This window comes from Alligator mississippiensis, chromosome 1 (genome assembly GCF_030867095.1).
Source record: "Alligator mississippiensis isolate rAllMis1 chromosome 1, rAllMis1, whole genome shotgun sequence".
Lineage (NCBI taxonomy): Eukaryota > Metazoa > Chordata > Crocodylia > Alligatoridae > Alligator > Alligator mississippiensis.
The window spans coordinates 414,598,040-414,618,017 of NC_081824.1; the positions used below are offsets into that span (position 1 = coordinate 414,598,040).

Sequence of the window (19,978 nt, forward strand, 5' to 3'; positions counted from 1 at the left end):
ACAGGGAAAAGAAAAGAAGAAGAGAGAGAGAAGGGAAAGGAAAGCGTCGGGAAATAGGGCAAGGAAAAGCGTCGGGAATTAGGGAAAAGAGGGGAAAGGTGGAAATGAAACATTGGAAAAACAGTGGTAATGAGATAAAACTAAGGTGAATTGTGTGTGACAAATAAAGAACGATGGAAACAAGTTAAATGCAAATAAAATGGAGGAAAATAGAAGACTATGTGAAAAGACTGTGTACAATGTGAAAATGTATTGTAAATGTTTGAAGTGTCCCAAGAACCTGTATGAGAAAAGAGCAAAAATGTATTGTCATGGAGTGAATTAATGGTTATGTATAAAGAGGATTCAGTGATACAACGGTGGAGAAATTGTGATTGGAAAGGGGACGGCGTCCCCTACGATTGTGTTATGTATGATATTGTTTTTCTGTGAAATATTGTCAAAAGGAGATGGTGTGGAGAGATGATTAAACATTTTGATATTAATTAAAAAAAAAAAAAAAAAGTCACCACTTCATGCCTAGCGGGAGCTTCGCGTGCTTCGCGGACTGGCGCTTCCTCCACCGCGCCCGCCTCAACTGCCTGCCTCTCAACGGGGCCGTCCGCTTCAGCCACCGGGACGAGAGGTGCCGGCGGTGTGGCTACGCGGCCAAGACCCTCCCCCACGTGCTGTGCAGCTGCAAGCCGCACGCCAGGGCCTGGCAACTCCACCACAACGCCGTCCAGGACCGGCTGGTGAGGGCCATCCCAACCGCTGCGGGGCAGGTCTCCGTCAACCGCACCGTCCCGGGCTGCGAGAGCCAGATGCACCCCGACATCGTGATCACCGACGAGGAGGCCAAGAAGATCGTCATCGTGGACGTCACCATCCCGTTCGAGAACCAGCGCCAAGCCTTCACAGACACCCGGGCTCGCAAGCGGGAGAAGTACGCTCCGCTGGCCGACACCTTGAGGGGCCACGGCTACGACGTGACGGTCGACGTGCTCATCGTGGGAACGCTCGGAGCTTGGGACCCCAGTAATGAGAGCGTCCTGCGTGCCTGCCGCATCTCCCGCCGTTACGCCAAGCTGATGCGCTGCCTCATGGTGTCCGACACCATCCGGTGGTCCCGCGACATTTACGTGGAGCATATCACGGGCCACCGCCAGTACACGGACCCCACCAGGAGAACAGCCGCCGGACCGGACCCAGAGGGGACCGGCTGAACACCCCCCCCCCCCCCCCCGCACCAGACGGACCTTCGCTTCAAGAGGATTCATCAACAACGGACGACGACCCTGCGCCACCCGAAGAGGACCCCCGCGATAGACTATATATAGACTGAGACACTTTTTCCTCGGACCACTTCTTCCACCATTGCGGACCATTGTCATGGGTATGTGTGTTCCTATCCTCTTTTTCTCTCAGTGTCGCGAAACCCCCCTCCTCCCCTTCCCCACTCCCCTCTCCTCTTACCCCCGGGCTTAGTTGGCTAACTTTGTATCGCATGTAACCTAGTTGCGTTCGCCACCTCACCCCCATCCTTCTATTGTTAGTCCCTCGCCCGGGTGCTCTGTTTTTCCCTATCGGCTTTGTCACCTTTTTGGATTTACAATCCTTAACATCTACTAATAAAAGTCAATCTGTTCTTATCAGTTTAATATCTGATATGTCCTCGATGTGAGGACTTTATATTAAATGGATTTTTGGGACTGGGAGATGGACTCGGAGCTTGCTCCATCCACTCCATGCATCGGCCTGGTATGCCAGTGCCTCCAGGAACGGTGCAGCTCCCCTTGGGGAGAATGAGGCTGTGTCAAAAAGTAGATCTTGTAGCTTTTTCTTGTGGGGGTTGGGTGTTGACATGCTCTGGCTGTTGGAAGCCCTGAAGGGGAGGTGCGGTTGTCAGGAGGAAAAGCGGTGTGTCTGTCTAGGCAGTGCTTCTCTGTAGGATACAGTAATGTGCGACTTTTCTGAGCGTATGACAAGGTGTTCACTTTATGAATATTACCAGCCCCACAGTTTTTGCCGTTGTGGTGGTTACATTCGCTAGCAGCCCCTGAATTGACAAGTTCCGTGAACCGTCAAATACACCCAGTTGTATTTGAACGGGAACACCCTTAGTTGTTGCCCGTGAGAGTGTGAACATGTTTTAATTGTGGCTGAGCACCCTTAATCACTGACTGTGAACCCACCCAGTTGTATTTGAACGGGAACACCCTTAATTGTTCCCTGTGAAGGAGCTGAGGACGATTGAAACAGAGCAAAACCTTTCCTTCCCGTTTCCTCTACTTCCTCCAGGAGTATGCGTGGCACAAGCAGGGGACCAACCCTAGACAGGGACCCTGCGCTGACTGGAAGGCGGTGTCAGCATAGTGCTCGTTACATACACAGCCGGAACTGAAGTTCTTCAGCGGGACCAGAGGCTGCCAGTATTCCTGTTGCAAATACCACGGCGCTGGCAGCACTGTAAGCAGTGCCCGTGAAACGCCCAGCGCTGTCTGCGGTAACGCCAGTCCAGAAATTGACTTTTGGAAGCCTCGACGGTTCACGGAACTTGTCAATTCAGGGGCTGCTAGCGAATGTAACCACCACAACAGCAAAAACTGTGGGGCTGGTAATATTCATGAAGTGAACACCTTGTCATACGCTCAGAAAAGTCGCACATTACTGTATCCTACACAGAAGCACTGACCCACCCTGTTACTTGCCGAGAACAAATCACGACAGAAAAATCTGGTCTCCCCAAAATGCTAGGTAGGCCCAATTCAGAAATATGGGGAAGAAAAAAAAAGCTATGAAAAGTTTATAGTATAAATAAAAGTACGAGGTCTACGGATATGTGGTGTAAGAGGTGCTTTTGAAATGTAAATTACAGAACTCACCATGCTGCGGATATGAAAGCAGGATTATCTGCATGAAGTAATCTTTTACCCCTGGGATCATCCAGACCTCTATTCCATAACATGGGAGCTGTTAAATCGGGGAGTATGAAAAGGTCAACTTCATGAGAACTAAAATGAATGTAGAGATACTGCCATGCTCGTTACCAAGTAAGTGTTTGCATATTAGAAATATCTCCAAATCCATGCCAGTTGGCCAGATTACGTCATTTTTATAATGATACAGGTTAAAATAAAATACAATTAAAGCTTAATTTTTGTAACCACACATCACATGGTATATAAACAGGGAAACAAAAAGGAAACTGTGCTGCTGTACAGGAAGTATCAGCAGTTCTCCGTGGGCACACCTACACATGCCATTAGGGGGCAGCAATAAACTGCGGCGCTTATTGCTCCCAGGAAACACCCAGGCACGCAGTTTACACGTGGGCCCGGAACGCAGCAGCACATTGAGGGGAGTCACAGCAGTCCCGGCTGGCAGGGGGCCCCAGGGGACAGCCTGCCAGCCCGGGGCTGCTCAGACCAGGCTCAGGGCTGCGGAGGGGCTGGGTGGGGCACGAGAGCGTGCTTCAGTGTCGGGGCTAGCCAGGAGGCAGTCCCGGCACCGAAGTACCCTCGTGCCCCAGCCAGCAGGCTCAGTGTCTACCGCACGGAAGGCTATGAAAAAAGTTTTTACGAGTACTACCCTGCTGCGGAGTTTATTCGTTTCGCGCGCCCTAATGAGGGGCGCACATGTAGACGCTGAGACGTTTGCTACGTAGTTAATTAGTCAGCAGCACAGTAAGCGTCTCGTGTGGACGCGCCCTGTTCCAAGTTATGTGCTCCAAAGAAAGACGGCACATAAGGAGAGTAGAATAAAGCGTGTAGAAAACCAGCGGAGGCCAACCAGTTATTGTAAAACACGGCCACCCAACTGGCAGCCTGTGGGCAGCATGCAGTGCCTCGAACAACGCATCCCCCTTGCACTCACTGTCACAAGCACTAATACACGCCTTGGACACGACTCATGCCTTGCAATCTCAATTACACACTCTAAGCAAACTCATTACCATCAACCAAGCAAGCGAGCAAGCCCACCATTCACGCCTAACCAAACAAATCTCCAGTCAATCAAATCTTCTCACAGGAATCCACTCGCGTGCGCAAAATCCTCTCAGGATTCTGACTTTCTTCCTTATTTACCCGAAACAGCTCTCGCAAGACCTTCCTGTTGAAATCTTCTCTTCTCATGCCATTGGGGAGGTACCCAGTCTGTGAGTCATACCCGGTCACCTTGAGCTCCATGAGGAACCCCCTGCTCCTTGCTGTAGCCGTTCCTTCTCTGGCTGCTCCTTCTCCAACGCCTGTGCCTTTCTTTGCAGCATCTGCATAGCTCCCTGCCATCTGGGACTCTTGGACTCCTGTGTCACCTGAACACCTGGAATCCAGAAATGAGAAAAAACAGAACCTTCCCCTCCTCCCCCACGTGCAGGCAGGGAAGAACAGGGGGTCAGTAAAAAGCAAAAGATATATGCGATCCGAAGATCAAGATACAATCTTAGAAGGATTCGATGGCTCCAAAGAAAGAGTGGGATTCACAAAATTGAGAGAAGTGAATATTGGATCCCAAATTGGGGAGTTGTTTTGGTTTATTTAAATTGGGCAATGTGGGTATTTTAGGTAGCGATATTATGAGAAAGTGGAGCATGATTGTGGATTTCCCCAACAAAGTTCTCAGAATAACGAGAGGCTTGGATCAGATGGTGATTGAGGAGGACCCTCAAGTGAGGAAGGCAGGTGGACCCTCATGGGTCGGAAGCAAAAGCAGGAAGCGAGATTGCGGGAGGAGGAGGAGACGGCACAAGAAGCAAACAGAGTAGTGAGGAACGTGGAGAGAAGACAGCAGGAAGATGAACAACAGGGGCATCGATGAGAGGAAAGGGGAGCTGGAGGGAAGAGTGAAGAGTATTCCGGACCGTTCTGGGGAGAAAATGACCTGATGAGACTGGTAAAGTTAAGGGTTAAAGTGACTCTAACAAGGGACTGCTTTGAGGGTATGAATAAACTGGAAAGGATGGACTTCATGGACAGAGTTCTCTTTGAGGACTGTAAAATCAAGCCTGATGATCTGAGTGCGGTAGTAGCGTACAAAAATTTGCATGTGCGGGTGGCTACATTTTGGAAGAGGGAGGCATACGAGGCTTTTTGGGGGCAGCATGCAGCATTGGTGGAAAAGGGGTTGTTAAAGGGGTTAAACTTTGAGCAGGGGGACAAAGAAAGGAACGTGTTTTGTTTATTCGAACGTTTAATGATGTGCTAGAGCCAAAGGATAATGAATGGTGGCTGGAGGGGAAGGTTCAGTGAGTGATTTGGGTGGAAAGGGTGTTTGACAAGTATAGAATTTGGATGGGATCATGGCGGGCACGGGTTGTTTTACAAGCACAAGGGGATAACGCGGCAGCAGCGAGGAGGAGGAGGAGGCCGTTGGTTATCAGTCCAGCGTCAAGCGAAGGAGCCAACTGTTGCCATGATCCAGGAAAAGGCGTCAGTGATCCTAATGATCTCTCAGGTATTGAGCCCAGAACAACACGAGGTGCCAGCGACTACTCAGTGGCAGATGAGGCTATCGTGAGTCACACAGGAGTAAACAGATTTCAGAATTGATGTTACCAACTGGATATGCAACTGTCGTCACCTGTAAGGTGGATGGTCCAGAGGTGAATGTCCATGTCAATTTGGATGCATGGAGTCTCACTGCAGAAGCCATTTGGACTGTGGGTCCACAGCACCGGTGCCCATCAGATCCAAAGTGTTTGTTGAGACGGGTGGTTAATGGGATACTGAATGTTATTTGCTGGAATCACAAGTTAGGGACTGTTTTGTTGATATCGATTCAAGGGTCTGAAAGCTATCCCCCACCACAGAAAAACATGATTGGACAAGGTACAGCAGAACTATGGAGCAATACTTCTGGGTCTCAGCTTAACTGTTTTTTTGGCCTTAATGATTTTGTTATGTCTGAGCACGTGTTTGGGTGGTAGACAAGGTTTATTGGCATAACACGCTATTTTGCATATATGATGCAAGAACTCTTAAGAGGTTGTGATTTTGTCATTTGTTACCACTGTTAATCTATCAATGTTTAATACGTTGGAGGTTCATAGATTCATAGATGTTAGGGTTGGAAGGGACCTCAATAGATCACCGAGTCCGACCCCCTGCATAAGCAGGAAAGAGTGCTGGGTCTAGATGACCCCAGCTAGATACTCATCTAACCTCGTCTTGAAGACCCCCAGGGTAGGGGAGAGCACCACCTCCCTTGGGAGCCCGTTCCAGACCTTGGCCACTCGAACTGTGAAGAAGGTCTTCCTAATGTCCAATCTAAATCTGCTCTCTGCTAGCTTGTGGCCATTGTTTCTTGTAACCCCCGGGGGCGCCTTGGTGAATAAATACTCACCAATTCCCTTCTGTGCCCCCGTGATGAACTTAAAGGCAGCCACAAGGTCGCCTCTCAACCTTCTCTTGCGGAGGCTGAAAAGGTCCAGTTTCTCTAGTCTCTCCTCGTGGGGCTTGGTCTGCAGGCCCTTGACCATACGAGTTGCCCTTCTCTGGACCCTCTCCAGGTTATCCGCATCCTTCTTGAAGTGTGGTGCCCAGAATTGCACGCAGTACTCCAACTGCGGTCTGACCAGCGCCCTATAGAGGGGAAGTATCACCTCCCTGGACCTATTCGTCATGCATCTGCTGATGCACGATAAAGTGCCATTGGCTTTTCTGATGGCTTCGTCACACTGCCGGCTCATGTTCATCTTGGAGTCCACTAGGACTCCAAGATCCCTTTCCACCTCTGTGCCACCCAGCAGGTCATTCCCTAGGCTGTAGGTGTGCTGGACATTTTTCCTCCCTAGGTGCAGCACTTTGCATTTCTCCTTGTTGAACTGCATCCTGTTGTTTTCTGCCCACTTGTCCAACCTATCCAGGTCTGCCTGCAGCTGTTCCCTGCCCTCCGGCGTGTCCACTTCTCCCCATAGCTTTGTGTCATCTGCAAACTTGGACAGAGTACATTTGACTCCCTCGTCCAAGTCGCTGATGAAGACATTAAAGAGTATCGGTCCAAGGACCGAGCCCTGCGGGACCCCACTGCCCACACCCTTCCAGGTCGAGACCGACCCATCCACCACGACTCTTTGGGTGCAACCCTCTAGCCAATTCGTCACCCACCGGACTGTGCAGTCATCCACATCACAGCCTCTTAGCTTGTTCACCAGTATGGGGTGGGATACCGTATCGAAGGCCTTCCTGAAGTCTAAGTATACGACATCCACCCCTCCTCCTGTGTCCAGGCGTTTCGTAACCTGGTCATAGAAAGAGACTAGATTGGTCAGGCACGATCTGCCCGCCACAAACCCGTGCTGGTTTCCCCTCAGCATAATTTGCCCTGCCGGGCTCTCACAAATGTGAGCCTTGATAATTTTTTCAAAGACTTTACCAAGGATGGAGGTGAGACTGACTGGCCTATAGTTGCCCGGGTCCTCCTTCCTCCCCTTTTTGAAAATGGGGACCACGTTAGCCCTTTTCCAGTCCTCCGGGACTTGGCCCGTGCGCCATGAGCGTTCGAATATTCCCGCCAGTGGCTCTGCAATGATGTTGGCCAGTGCCTTCAGCACCCTCGGATGGAGCCCATCCGGGCCTGCCGATTTAAAGGCATCCAGTTCTTCCAAGTGACTCTGCACCACCTCAGGATCTACGTATGGAAGTCTGGCACCTTGCTGCTGCCTCTCTACAACCACAGTGAGAGACTTGTCCTGCCCCTCACTTAGGAACACTGAGGCAAAGAACTCGTTGAGGAGTTCAGCCTTGTCCCCCCTGTCTGTCACCAATTGTTTCTGCCCATTTAGCAGGGGTCCTATTCCTCCCTGGGCCTTCCTTTTACTCCCAATATATCTAAGAAACAATTTCTTGTTGTCTTTTACTTGGGTTGCCATCCTCAGCTCCATGGTAGCTTTGGCCCGCCTAACTGCCTCCCTACAAGCACGAGCAGAGGAGGTATATTCATCTTTAGTGATCTCACCCTGTTTCCACTTTTTATGTGCTCCCCTTTTGGCTCTTAGGCTGCCCTGGATTTCTCTGGTCAGCCATGGAAGCCTCCTGGCCCCTTTCCCTTTTTTGCCTCGCTCGGGGATCGTCTTGCTTTGTGCCCGAAGGATCGTTTCCTTTAGGCACAGCCACCCTTCTTGGGCTCCCATCCCTTCAAAACTCCTACTCTGCAGTGCTTCCTTGACTAATCGCCTGAGTGCATTGAGATCAGCTTTCCTAAAGTCTAGCACTTTCACCCTACTAGTTACCTTACCCACTCGCCGTCTTATGTTGAATTCTATTATTAGGTGATCACTGTCTCCCAAATGGCTACCGATCTGGAGGTCCCCTATCATGTCATTCCCTGTTGCCAATACCAGATCCAGTATGGCATTCCCCCTAGTGGGACCATGCACCTCCTGTGTCAGGTGCAGGTCCTGTATACAGGTTAGAAACCTGCGTGAGCGATGGGACCTTGCTGTCTGCGTCTCCCAGCAGATGTCCGGGTAGTTTAGGTCCCCCATGACTGCCGCCTCTTTAGCTTTTATGGTCTCCGAGAGTTGCCTCAGGAGCCCCACATCTATTTCTTCCCCTTGGTGTGGGGGTCTGTAGCAGACCCCTACCACCAAATCCCTTTCTCCTTGCCCCCCATGTAGCCTAACCCACAATCCTTCTACTTCCTCAACCTTGGATTCTGTCTTGATGAGGGTTGATGTATATTGCTCACTGACATAAAGTGCAACCCCCCCCCTTCTTCCCCGACCTGTCCTTTCTATACAATCTATAGCCCTCAATATGTACCGCCCAGTCATGGGATGAATCCCACCAGGTCTCTGTTAGCCCCACTAAGTCATAGGTGTTTAGTGCAAGCAGGAGCGCTAATTCATCCTGCTTGTTCCCCATGCTCCTAGCATTAGTATATAGGCACTTGAGCCCTGTGACTGGTGCCTTTGCTGCCCCCCCGCTCCGAGTCCCAAGGGGCCCATTGTTTTTTACCTTCTTGTTTCTTACCTGTTCTGTAGTGCTGATCTCCCCATGGCTTTCAGGTTTCCAATGTCCTCCTTCTTCAGGCTGGGCTGTCCTTGTGGGTGCCACATGTTTTGGTGGCCCACAGCTTCCCCTGCCCTCGTACTCCCCTCCCCCCGACGAGCCTAGTTTAAAGCCCGCCGGAGGAGATCCGCCAACCTAGTAGAAAACACACGCTTACCTTTGGGGGACAGGTGAAGCCCGTCCCAGCTGAGCATGTCCCTCGTCATGATGTGCGGGTCATTGTCCAGGAATCCGAAGCCTGCCTCGAGACACCACTGCCGAAGCCGCCAGTTGGTCTCTCTGATGCAGTTCTCCTGCCTTCTTCCTCGTCCGGTCACTGGTAGGATGGAATAGAAAACCACCTGTGCACCGAATTCCTTCAACACGCCACCCAGAGCACTGTAGTCCGCCATCAGGTGATTCCTTTGGGTGTGCCCCTGCATGCAGTCTGAGCGTTACTGCAGCGTCCGGAACTCACCTATTTGCTAAAAGAAAGTGAGAAGAGGGCAAGACAACTGATTTGTCGAGGTCACTCGTGATAACGAACAAATCCTAAACATTTTAAACAAAGTCGAACAATCAAGAAGACGTGCGTGGTGGGAGCCACTTCTCGGATGGTCCCCCCACGGCGACAGGGGTTCTAAATATAATACTGCACCTTGTGGTCATTCTTTTCATATGTGAAGTGATAGTGTTGGTTTGTATGACTGGTACGTGGCGTGCTTGTGTAGTGCGCAGGTTTGTTATTACCCTGAAATAGAACAGTTTTCTGATAGCATACTGTTAGGTTTACAATAATTTGGATTATTAAGAAGTATTAGCTCTACAGCTGAATACAAGGCATGACCTGTGGCCTAGCAATGCAGCTGACCACAAGGCAGAATGATAGCTAGGCCTTTGCTTGTGTCATGTAATCATTTTAACTGCACCAAGCATTTTCTGAGTTAAAAAGTGAATCTGTGTCTGTGTGCTAAAAAAAATCAGCTACAGCAAGAAGTAAGATAAGACAGAGAAACCATTGTTTTGGGCATACTAGTTGCGTCCTTGAGAAGTATCTTCTACTGTGTAAGGTTTTGCTAACATATTATAATGTTACTGTTACTTAACTTTTAGCTTTTAAAAGTGCTAGTTCAGCTTAATAGAAATATGCTGTTACAAAGATTTATAAAGCACCGCCCCAAGTATTGCTTTTTATTAACCATATAGTCTTGCTTTGTTGTAAGAAGTATAAAAGATCGCCTCATCCTTGAGGGGGGGCCATTTTGCCTTTTGTTGGCTTTACGGTCTTTGCTTGAGCAAATAAACAGCCGTCTTTTTTTACCCGCGTTGTCTGTCAATCAAATTACAGCTAGACAACGGACCTTAGGGAGGTTTTTTCCACCACAATTTGGCACCCCAGATGGGACCCGTCTAGCTTGGCGCCTTTGGAGACCTCCATCCCCCAACACCACAGCGCGCACCAGGTGAGTTCACCTATTGGGTTAGTCTCGGGAGGTGGACGGTCCCCTCAGGACCAATAAGGCGGGATCCTCAAGTCGGGTAAAGGAACGGTACCGGCGAGTACCTCAGGTCAGGTATGTTTTTGGTTTCTGTCTGGTTTCTGGTTTTCTGGTTTTACCTCTAGAGGTCTCTGGAAGCAGTCTTTGAGGGTATCTGTCTGCTGATTTAAACGCTGATAGAGCCAGCAGCCTAGCCGAAAGGCGAAAGACACGGATATAAGGTAGAAATGCTGTTATAACGGCCAATGACTAGGGTCTCGGACTCAAGACGCCCCTCCTCACGGAGAAAGCCAGTGGGGTCCAAGAACACCGGTTGTTGTACGTGGACGAAACAGCTTCTAGGCAGGTAGGACTTAGGGAAATAAGACTGCTTGTGCTTAGATATAATCATGGGTTCCGGTTTAGGGAAAGTTATTCCTGATTCACCCCTTGATTTTATGATTAAGAATTGGAAACATTTGGAGGGACGGGCGGAACTGTCCAAGTCTCATATGGCAGAACTCTGTTTAACTAATTGGACGTCTTATACGTCCCAGTTAGATTTGGGAAGACAATGGCCAGAAAATGGGTCATTTGACCTAAATCGCCTGGCTGCCTTACGAAAGATCTTGGAGGACCTCCGCCCTGGCCAAATTAGTTATTGGTATTTATGGGACAACGTTGCTAGCAAGCAATTAAAACCTTTAGCTTCCCAGACTAATTAACACTACATCTCACATGGTTCTAAAGCATACACATCCCTCCCCTATATCAACAATATTACTTCGGTTAAAATAATCTTGGTACATAGAATACTGACATTCTGCTTGATCATTACTTAGGCAAACATCTTTATAATACAAAACATAGCTTGGACATACATAAGCTTGTTGATTAACTCTTTCACACAGCTTCAAGTTGATCTCTTTCCAGTGGTGTTGTACTTCAGCTGCCCACTGGGAGAATATTATAGGCATGAGAACTGTTTTGTTAATTATGACACCTAGAGGTATTATTGGGCTAGCTATTAGGATTTGCTGTGGCTGATAGTCAAGAATGGTGAGGCTCAATGTTTGTGTGGTGATATTGAGTGCTGATGTAACCAACTTGGCCCAGGGGTTGGTTACATGTTTTCTTCTAATGACTTCAGGTATATCTCCCTTTAAGGCTTGGTCGACTATGTTCTTGGCAATGACATTTTGTAAGGGTTGTGTAAGATTTATACTCAGTTTGGTGGAGACCCACTCCTCAGTTTGGTGGGGACCCACCCGAAATTGCCTCCACTTCAATAAAGCTGTTGAATGCAGTGTGTGCTTGTGTTTGCTCCATGAGTGGTCGCGCTCGTGATCCCATGGGCAATTGGTTCGTCACTCCCTAGTCGTTGGGCCTCACGTGGGCCTTAATTACAGGGAATAGAGAGGGATCAAATTTAAACTGTAAGGAATATGGAATTAGGCCTTATGAAATTATGAAATATAAGGCCTTATGAAATTATGAAATATACTCCCTTGGAGTTAACTGCATCACACTGCATTTCCTTTGGTAATTTCTAACAATAATGGAGTACCACACAACAATGACAGCCTTGCTCATAGAGTGGTAGGCCCAAGTGTAAGTCTCCTCTGCATTCTCCTTTTCGGGTGTCTCCATGCACCAGAGGTACAAGCATCAGCATTAGTGTGAGAATCTTAAACCATAGAGTCCACATCTTAATAATACCTGAAAAACAGAACACAAAAACATGGGCCTAAAAGACCCAATTAATAATCCATCATAATCACAATGTTTCCTTTAGCTTCCCTTCCAGTCTTTTAACTGTGAGGAGTGGAACCATTTCTGCATTTTTCTTTTTGCCTCACAGATGTCCATTTAATACACAATGGAGCTAGCCTTGTTGATGATACACACTGGACCCTTCCAGATATGAGCAAAGATAAGTGTATCTGAGGATTGATACATGACCTGGTCCCCAACTTTCCACTCCTGTGGGACCATGGTCCAAGGAGGAAGGGAGCACAAGAAGAGTAGTTGTTCCTCAAGGAAGCAATCCTAGGAGCACAAAGGAAATCCATTCCTTTTTTGTAAGAAAGGCAGCAAAAGGGCTGGGGGACCCCCTTGGCTCAATAGGGAAGTCATGAACCTCCTGAAATTAAAGAGAAGTATATAAGGGATGGAAGTCAGAAATTACCACCAAAGAGGAGTACTCAGCAATAGCCCACACCTGTAGGGAGCGGATCAGGCAAGCAAAGGCACAAACCAAATACAAATTGGCAACTGGAATCAAGGACAACAAAAAGTCCTTCTTTAGATATGTAGGAAGTAGGGCCCCTGATGAACAAAATGGGACAGCTGATAACCAACATTCAGGACAAAACTGAACTCCTAAACAAATACTTTGTGTCAGCAGTCCACCAGTCCAAGGGTGTTAGCCTGCTTGACAGGCTACAGGATGATCAAGGTGAGGGGTGATCACCCTCCCATAGCTGGCGAAGATCTTGCAGGGGAACACCTAGGGAGGATGAATATCTACAAGTCAGCTGGACTGGATGAGCCACACCCAGGAGTGCTAAAAGAACTGGCAGACATCATCGCACAACCTATGGCAAAATAATTTGAAGACTCGTGACACTCAGGAGAGGTCCCAGAAGACTGGAAGAGGGCCAATGTGGTGCCTATCTTCAAGAAAGGGAGAAAGAAGGACTCAGGGAATTACAGGTGAATCAGCTTGACCTCAATCCCTGGTAAAATCCTGGAAAAAATTATCAAAGAATCCATTATTGGTAGGCCAACAGAAGGCAGCATTCTAAAGTGTCACGACCCAGTGAGTTTGGTGCCTCGGCACTATGGAATTTTCTTGACACATGAGAGCCTCTTGCACAGCGAAGGTTTTTGCTGCATAAAGAACTCGCGTGCAGGAGAGAGTTCCCGCCAATTTGCAAGCTGTCTTTGCAGGATGCATTTTCCCTTTGCAGCACAGAAGTGCATGGTGCAAAGAGTTCCCGCCATTCGGATGCAAATTCGTGCCCCGCAATTGGCTAGTGCTAAATTATTCACACGTGGCGGCCAGTAATTGGCTTGCTGGCCGTTTAAAAATTAGTGCGACTTCCGCCCAAGTCGAAGAGCTTTGAGCACGCTGCAGAGTGCCTCTAAGAGATCTGACTTGCGGCTAGCTGATCGATAGACTGATCACCTATCGATCTCTCTTCCCGTCGCCGAACACAGTCCCAGACGTGCCCTTTTCCCGCCGGCTTGAATTACGGACGAGTTTACTGGCATTGGCCTCGCCAGCTGAAGCAACTCACATTGTTGTCCAGACGACCGAACCATTTCCTTCGCAGCCACCTGCGACATAAGTAAAGTTTTTTGCAACCATTAAGCTTTGTCAGCCTCTCTATTCACCAGCCCGCCCTGACGAACAGGTAAATTCTGAATCACCTCGAGTCGGTTCAGCCCGGCCGAGACATGGCGACGAGGATAGGATTGGGATCACCACGGCACATGGCGATGGGATCAGGAGAGGGCTCGCTAGAGTTAGAATTAGTTGAGAACTGCCCTTGGAGAAGTGGGAGACGCAGCATAGCAAGCGTCAGAGAACTGGAGGCGTACCTTGCGTACCACCAGGCGGGCGGAACAGGCAAGAGATGTGTCCGTGGACACCTTTCGTTAAGGGGAGAAGAGGGAACTCCAGAAGTCGGAGCCCTAGAAGGGAAAGAGATATATCTTCACCCCGCGGCGTTCGGGTGTATCATGGGCGATGAGCAGGTCCTGTATAGGCCCCTCGATGCTGTGACCCTTGCCGAAGTCGACCCAGCGAGCGCAGTAAGCCCGACCCCCACCCGGGAGTGTGTCTGTTGCTCACGGTGTGCCCGAGAGATGGGAGAGACGATGCCAATCGGCTGGTTTTCCCCTTGCATGGTGGTGCCTAGACTAAGGAGTCGAGAGTGTCCGTCCGAGCTCCGCGAAGACCCGGAGACGGAGGACTGCGCCGTAAATGAGAGAGTGGTCCTACGGTGCGACAAGGGGGGAAAACTAAATGCAACCTTTCAAACTATAACTGATTTGATGAGTGAAACTTTAAGCTTGAAGACCCAGCTGCATATGGCCGTTTGGGCGGTCAGAGAAGCGGCTGAGAAAGGGGATCTTAAACTGCCCCAACAAGATGGCGCCGAGCAGAGAGAAGACCGCGTGGAGAAGCCGGAAGAGAGGGATGGAGCTTCGGGAGAGCCCGCAAGGGTTCGGCCGGTAACTCCGCCCAGTGACGCAGCGTTGGTTCCGCCGACCACGCCCCTCTGCCGAAGGGAGGGGGAGTCAAGTGGAGGAGTGCATCCGCCCCTCCCGCCTGAAACAACAACAACTCCCACTGTAACAATGACTACAGCTCCGACAGAAATAGCAACAGCAATGATAACTCATGAGGAAATTGATCAGCCTGCAGCATCAAGCAGCCCAGTCATCGGTCTTCAGAGTGCAGTTCAAGCTACCACCTATTACGCTCGTTCCAGAGCCGAACTGCAGAATTTGTGTAGAGAATCCAGGATCCGACCCGACGAAACTCTGGCTGTGTGGTTGGGACGTCTAGTCGTGGAACTTGGGTCCGACCTCCTGGACCAGGAAGAAGCAAGCTTCTTGGTGAGACAAGCTTCATGGAGTAGGGGACATGTCACCGACATCGACATGGTGGCATTTAGCGTCCACTGGCCTATTCCGATTCCAGCGCTTGTGGCAGGAGCGATCGAACAGAAGGCCCACGCATGGCACGACGGACGACCAGAGCACACCGGTGCAGAACAGCTTGTACTGGCTATTATCGGAGTTTCGTACTGCGCCTGGAACCCAAGAGAATGTACGTTGGGACTAACGCCGCTCCAACGAATGTGACTGTGGCCTCACCGTCACCTGCGAGACCCTGGAACCGTTCCAGTGACTCTCGACAGCATAGATAGTTGTCTTAAGGTTTACAGGCAAAGAAACATCGTGGTTTTGCGGATTGTGCTGAACCCACTGGTCGATCATCCTGTGAGTAGTCTCCTTCATCAGTTGTCAAGACTGCGCGTCCTAATGGAGCCAAGACTATCCAGTGATCGGGAGTGTCAACGCCCGACTGAGGCTCAGAACACGAAACACCGCGAATCCGAGCGTCCAGTATTACGCCAGCGAACGCAAGAGGAGAGATACATGTTTGGATACCTCCTGCAGCGTTCTGGACTTAATAAGAGACAGCTCCGGATTTTAGGAGACGCGGGACAATGGCAGCTAGCCTATGAGTTAGGTTTTCACTATCTAGCAGAAGGCGGTGATGACTCATCGATGATTTTGTCGAGTTGCTAAGCGTGAAAAGAAAGAGAGCTGTCCAGTATAAAATCGTGTTTACGTATTTGTATTTAATAGTGATGATAAGTTTAATCGACTGCATTATTGTGCAGTCCTGTGTGATTTGTGAATAACCATTTTGAGAGAGTTCTTTTACAGATCAGGGATTTGGAGTGCGTGGTGGAGAGAGGCCCGAGAGGGACAACATCACTGAAAGGAACAAAGGCCTGACGCACGATTCCACCATGACACCCACCGAAGTCATGATCGTTCAGTTTTTTGTTATGAATGTGATTTTATGTATATGTGTGTGTGTCGGTTATTATTTGATTCGATCCCTTGAGGACAAACTTTTATTGTTGACTGATTTTGTTTTTGCTCGTTTAGTTTCGCGAACCATTGACAGAGCTGTTAACAACCCGGATGATAGGGTTGAAGTATAATTCTATTGTGCCTTCAGCAAGGGGGGATGTCATGACCCAAAGGTCTGATTTTTTTTGTGTGTGCTTCGGCACTCGAATTATCCCCGTGGGTTTACAGCTTCATTGCACGGAGGAGTTCTGCTGTGCAGAGAATCTGCGTGCAAAGGAGTGTTCCCGCCACTTTGCAGCTATCTTTGCAGAGTGCATTTCCTTTGCAACACAGAAATGCATGGTGCAAAGAGTTCCCGCTCGTCGTATGCAAATTCGTGCCCCGCAATTGGCTAGTTCTAAATTATTCACATGTGGCGGCTAGCGATTGGCCTGCTAGCCGTATAAGAGGCTTGAGCAGTTTCTGCCCAAGCCGAAGAGGACTCCGCATCCATCTCGTGGGGACTCTGGGTGTGCGCGGCAGGGTAATAGAAACCCTGTGTGTCGCTCAGAGGAGTTTGGCAGCCTGATCCACCTTCCACCTCTTCCCGTCTTCGAACGGAGCCTACTATAAGACGTAACGACGAGTTTAATGCGCGCTTGTCCTGGACATCCGGAGTTTTGTCTGCGTGGAGCCTAGCAAACTCCACGTGTGTTCGTGTTTTCTGTTGTAACCGCAACTCAAGCAAGTTCTCAGCCTGCACCGCGACCATCTCGGTGTAAGTAAAACAATCTTAAAATCAACCGTTACGTGTCTGTGTCTAATTCTAGCTCGGCGACCTCCCTCTCCGACCCGGCCTGCCCGGGCTGCTGACCACAGCCCGCGTGCAGAGCGACGAAAAGGGCCTGGGGTCTGACCCGGCCCGCACATAAAGGACAGCCAACATGGCTTCGTTGCAGGCAGGTCATGCCTGACCAACCTCATTTCAACCTCTATGATTAGGTAACTCGCCACCTAGATAGGGGAAATGAGGCTGATGTCATATACTTGGACTTCAAAAAGCCCTTTGACCTAGTCTCCTGTGATGTCCTCTTGGTAAAATAGGGAAAATGTGGCCTTGACTACTTTACAGTCCGGTGGCTCGGTAACTGGCTCCAAGATAGGACCGAGACAATATTAATAGGCGGAGCTGAGTCAACAAGGCAGAAGATGACCCTCAGGTTTCGGTACTCGGACCAGTGGTTTTCAACATGTTCGTTAACAATTTGGATTCAGGTATTAAAAGCTTGGTGGCAGCTTATAAGTATATTAGGGGCATACATCTGTTCACCAAGCATCTGTTCACCAAGGCACCCCAGGGGAAGACAAGAAACAATGATGCCCCCACCTAGATTGATGTAGGCAGTCTCTAGTGGCCTTAGAGCGCACACCCAGTTAAGACCACAGGGCGAATCCCTGTGATTTGGATGTTGGGCTGCGTTCGCCCCCGAGGAAGGCCCCAACACTGACCTGTCATGACTTGGTCTTCCTTTCAGTAGCGGGACTCTCCCTCGTGGGATCTCACGGATCGGGCGCTGCCCTTTGTGGGCATTCTTGGGGCTCCACCTTCCTTACACCCCATCCATACACCAGCCCTCAGGATGACTATGTGATGGATTGCCAGTCTCAGGATGACTAGGTGATGGATTGCCAGTCGATATTCTCTCCTGCTCTGGTCCTCTCTTGCCCGTCCCTTGGTGCCTCTCTTTGCCCTGGGTGTCTACGGGGTGTGGAATCGATCTTGCCTCAACATTTGTTCTGACCTTGCCCTCAGGACGTCATGTTCCACAGAGCTCCCTGTGCTCCTCTCCCTGGCCCTGCAGGCCTATTGGGGATGCCTTCCCCAGTTTGGGCCCTGGGTGCCCCTCAAGGTGATAACATAAAACAGAAGAAAAGAGAAAAAGGAATATGCAGTGCCTCCTGCCATGTTCCCCCGGCCTTGTTTTGTTTTTCTGGCATGCCGGCACTCTGGCACCTTCCAAGGTAGACACTGTGGTTTTTTCGGCACTCCGGCCAAAAGACATTGCCTACCCCGGTCTAATAAAAGATATCACATCTACCCAAAGAACCTTGTCTGCCTTTCATTCTGCAGCATTTACAGGCCTGTCCCAGCATGCTTGCAGAAACTGGGTACTTGCCATTGAGTGCAGAACTCATTGTTCCTCCCCACCTTTTCTTAGTTTGCTAAATCCACCAACAACCGCATTTTTCTGTAAAAACAAGTCTTGACTTTTAGCGGGGTGAAGAGGTAAAAGTGAGAGAAGCTCAGAAAACAATACAGTGGTAAATATTCCCAAATTTAACAACAGTGTAGCTAAGTTTATAACCATCACAACGATGTATAATGAAGTCACCAAGAATCAGGAACTATTTATGCCTGCATTTATATTTTTAAAACCTTGGCTTGAATTTTTCCTTTTACTTCAACTTGCCCCTATAAGAAGAGAAAATCAGTTACCTCATGCGAAGTAAGTCAGCGTTTCCAAAACCGTCAACAAAAGAATACACAAATTCAATCACATCTGTATGTTTTACAACCAGAGCTATGTTAATTCTATTCTAATCGTTTTAAACATTCCTAAAAGCCCAAACAAAGCAATGAACCTAGCTGGGATGACGTAATTCATTCTAAAAATCAGGATCCTTATGAGCCATGTGCAAATGGCTCCAGTTAGAACAAGAAACATGCCTAAAAGGGAATAGTTATCAAGATCAGTGGCATGTAACTAGAAAGGAAGAAATAAATGAGACCTTACTGAAGAAGGAGTGAGACATGCACTAGAAAATCTGGGGACATTAGATAAAAAGAACACATAGAACTTTATCCACGCATTTTCTTGAGAGGCAAGCTCTGAGGGATAGACCTTGGGAGATCAGAGGAAAGCTTTAAAAAGAGCTATGGGTCCTTACTGGGAAGGATAAGACCACAGGTTCAAGACTAAAGATGGAATAAGCATCAGAGCTCTAACACAAGGGATTATAAACTCTGTCTATGCTGTAGATGGAGGACTAGTTTCTCTTGGTAAGGTCAAACAGTGTCTACAAGGGCACCGGCTACGTATGCAGACAGACTGTAATGTGGCAACAACTACGCTCACTCACCAGAATGATGGACAAAAACAATTGCAGTGACGTGGGGTTGTATAAAACAAATGCTCTTTAGTGGGACGCATCCAGCCACGAAGACAAAAGTCCCAATGGTCGCTGATTCTACAAATGCCTATAACGAAATTATTAGGACAATAACTAATGCATGGAATTGGAGTATGAGATATCAAAAGTGTCAAGTCTGGCAAAGTGGCTGCAGTAAAAGGAGAGGGACCAGGGAAATTAGAGAAAGGAAGTCTTAAAAAGGGACCATATCAGGGAGAACTTTTTAAAAGACTGAAACAGTACTGAGAGGGTTGTGACAACTGGCCATACTGGAAAAATATGCTTTGAGTTGGCAAAACAGAAGCATATCCAGTCAGGAAAACCCTGGGAAAAACAACAATCAAGAATAGGTGGAACACAGACAAGAACAAGTATCGAAAGAGGAAAAAATAACGAAGTTACAACAGTCCAAACCTACTGCTCTCTACCTAACAGCAACGACAGGGTCATTCCTCCAGTACCCCAGGGGAATTAAAATTTAACACAGACCCCTAGGAGCACCCCAACATAATGAGCAATGTTTGAAGAAGTCAGCTACCCATGCTTGTGGATGCAGGGGCATCCACTAGTGTTTTATGTGTAGCAACTAATTATGAAGTTGTCCCAGACATCAAAGAAACCTGGCAATTGGTAGGAAGGAACCAGGATCCAGTGGTTCATCTGAAAAGGTCCCTTCCACAGGACAAAGCCCCACAGAAGTAAATGGAAAAGAAATTGAAGTCAACTTTGATAAGCAAT

At 48.8% G+C, this 19,978-nt stretch overlaps 1 protein-coding gene and 1 pseudogene across 5 annotated transcripts in view; both read left to right on the forward strand.

Moving 5' to 3' along the window:
- LOC109286380 (uncharacterized) overlaps positions 1 to 16,851 on the forward strand; it is a 74,651-nt gene extending 57,800 nt beyond the window's left edge. For all 5 annotated transcript variants that reach the window (XM_059730010.1, XM_059729974.1, XM_059730069.1 and 2 more), the window contains one exon: positions 10,318 to 16,851. In XM_059730010.1, the coding sequence (XP_059585993.1) occupies positions 13,910 to 15,325 (1,416 nt within the window). In that variant the 5' untranslated portion in view covers positions 10,318 to 13,909 and the 3' untranslated portion in view covers positions 15,326 to 16,851. The remainder of the gene's footprint in view (positions 1 to 10,317) is intronic.
- On the forward strand, positions 1,601 to 1,774 carry LOC132247831 (U2 spliceosomal RNA; annotated as a pseudogene).
- Positions 16,852 to 19,978: the final 3,127 nt, after the last annotated feature.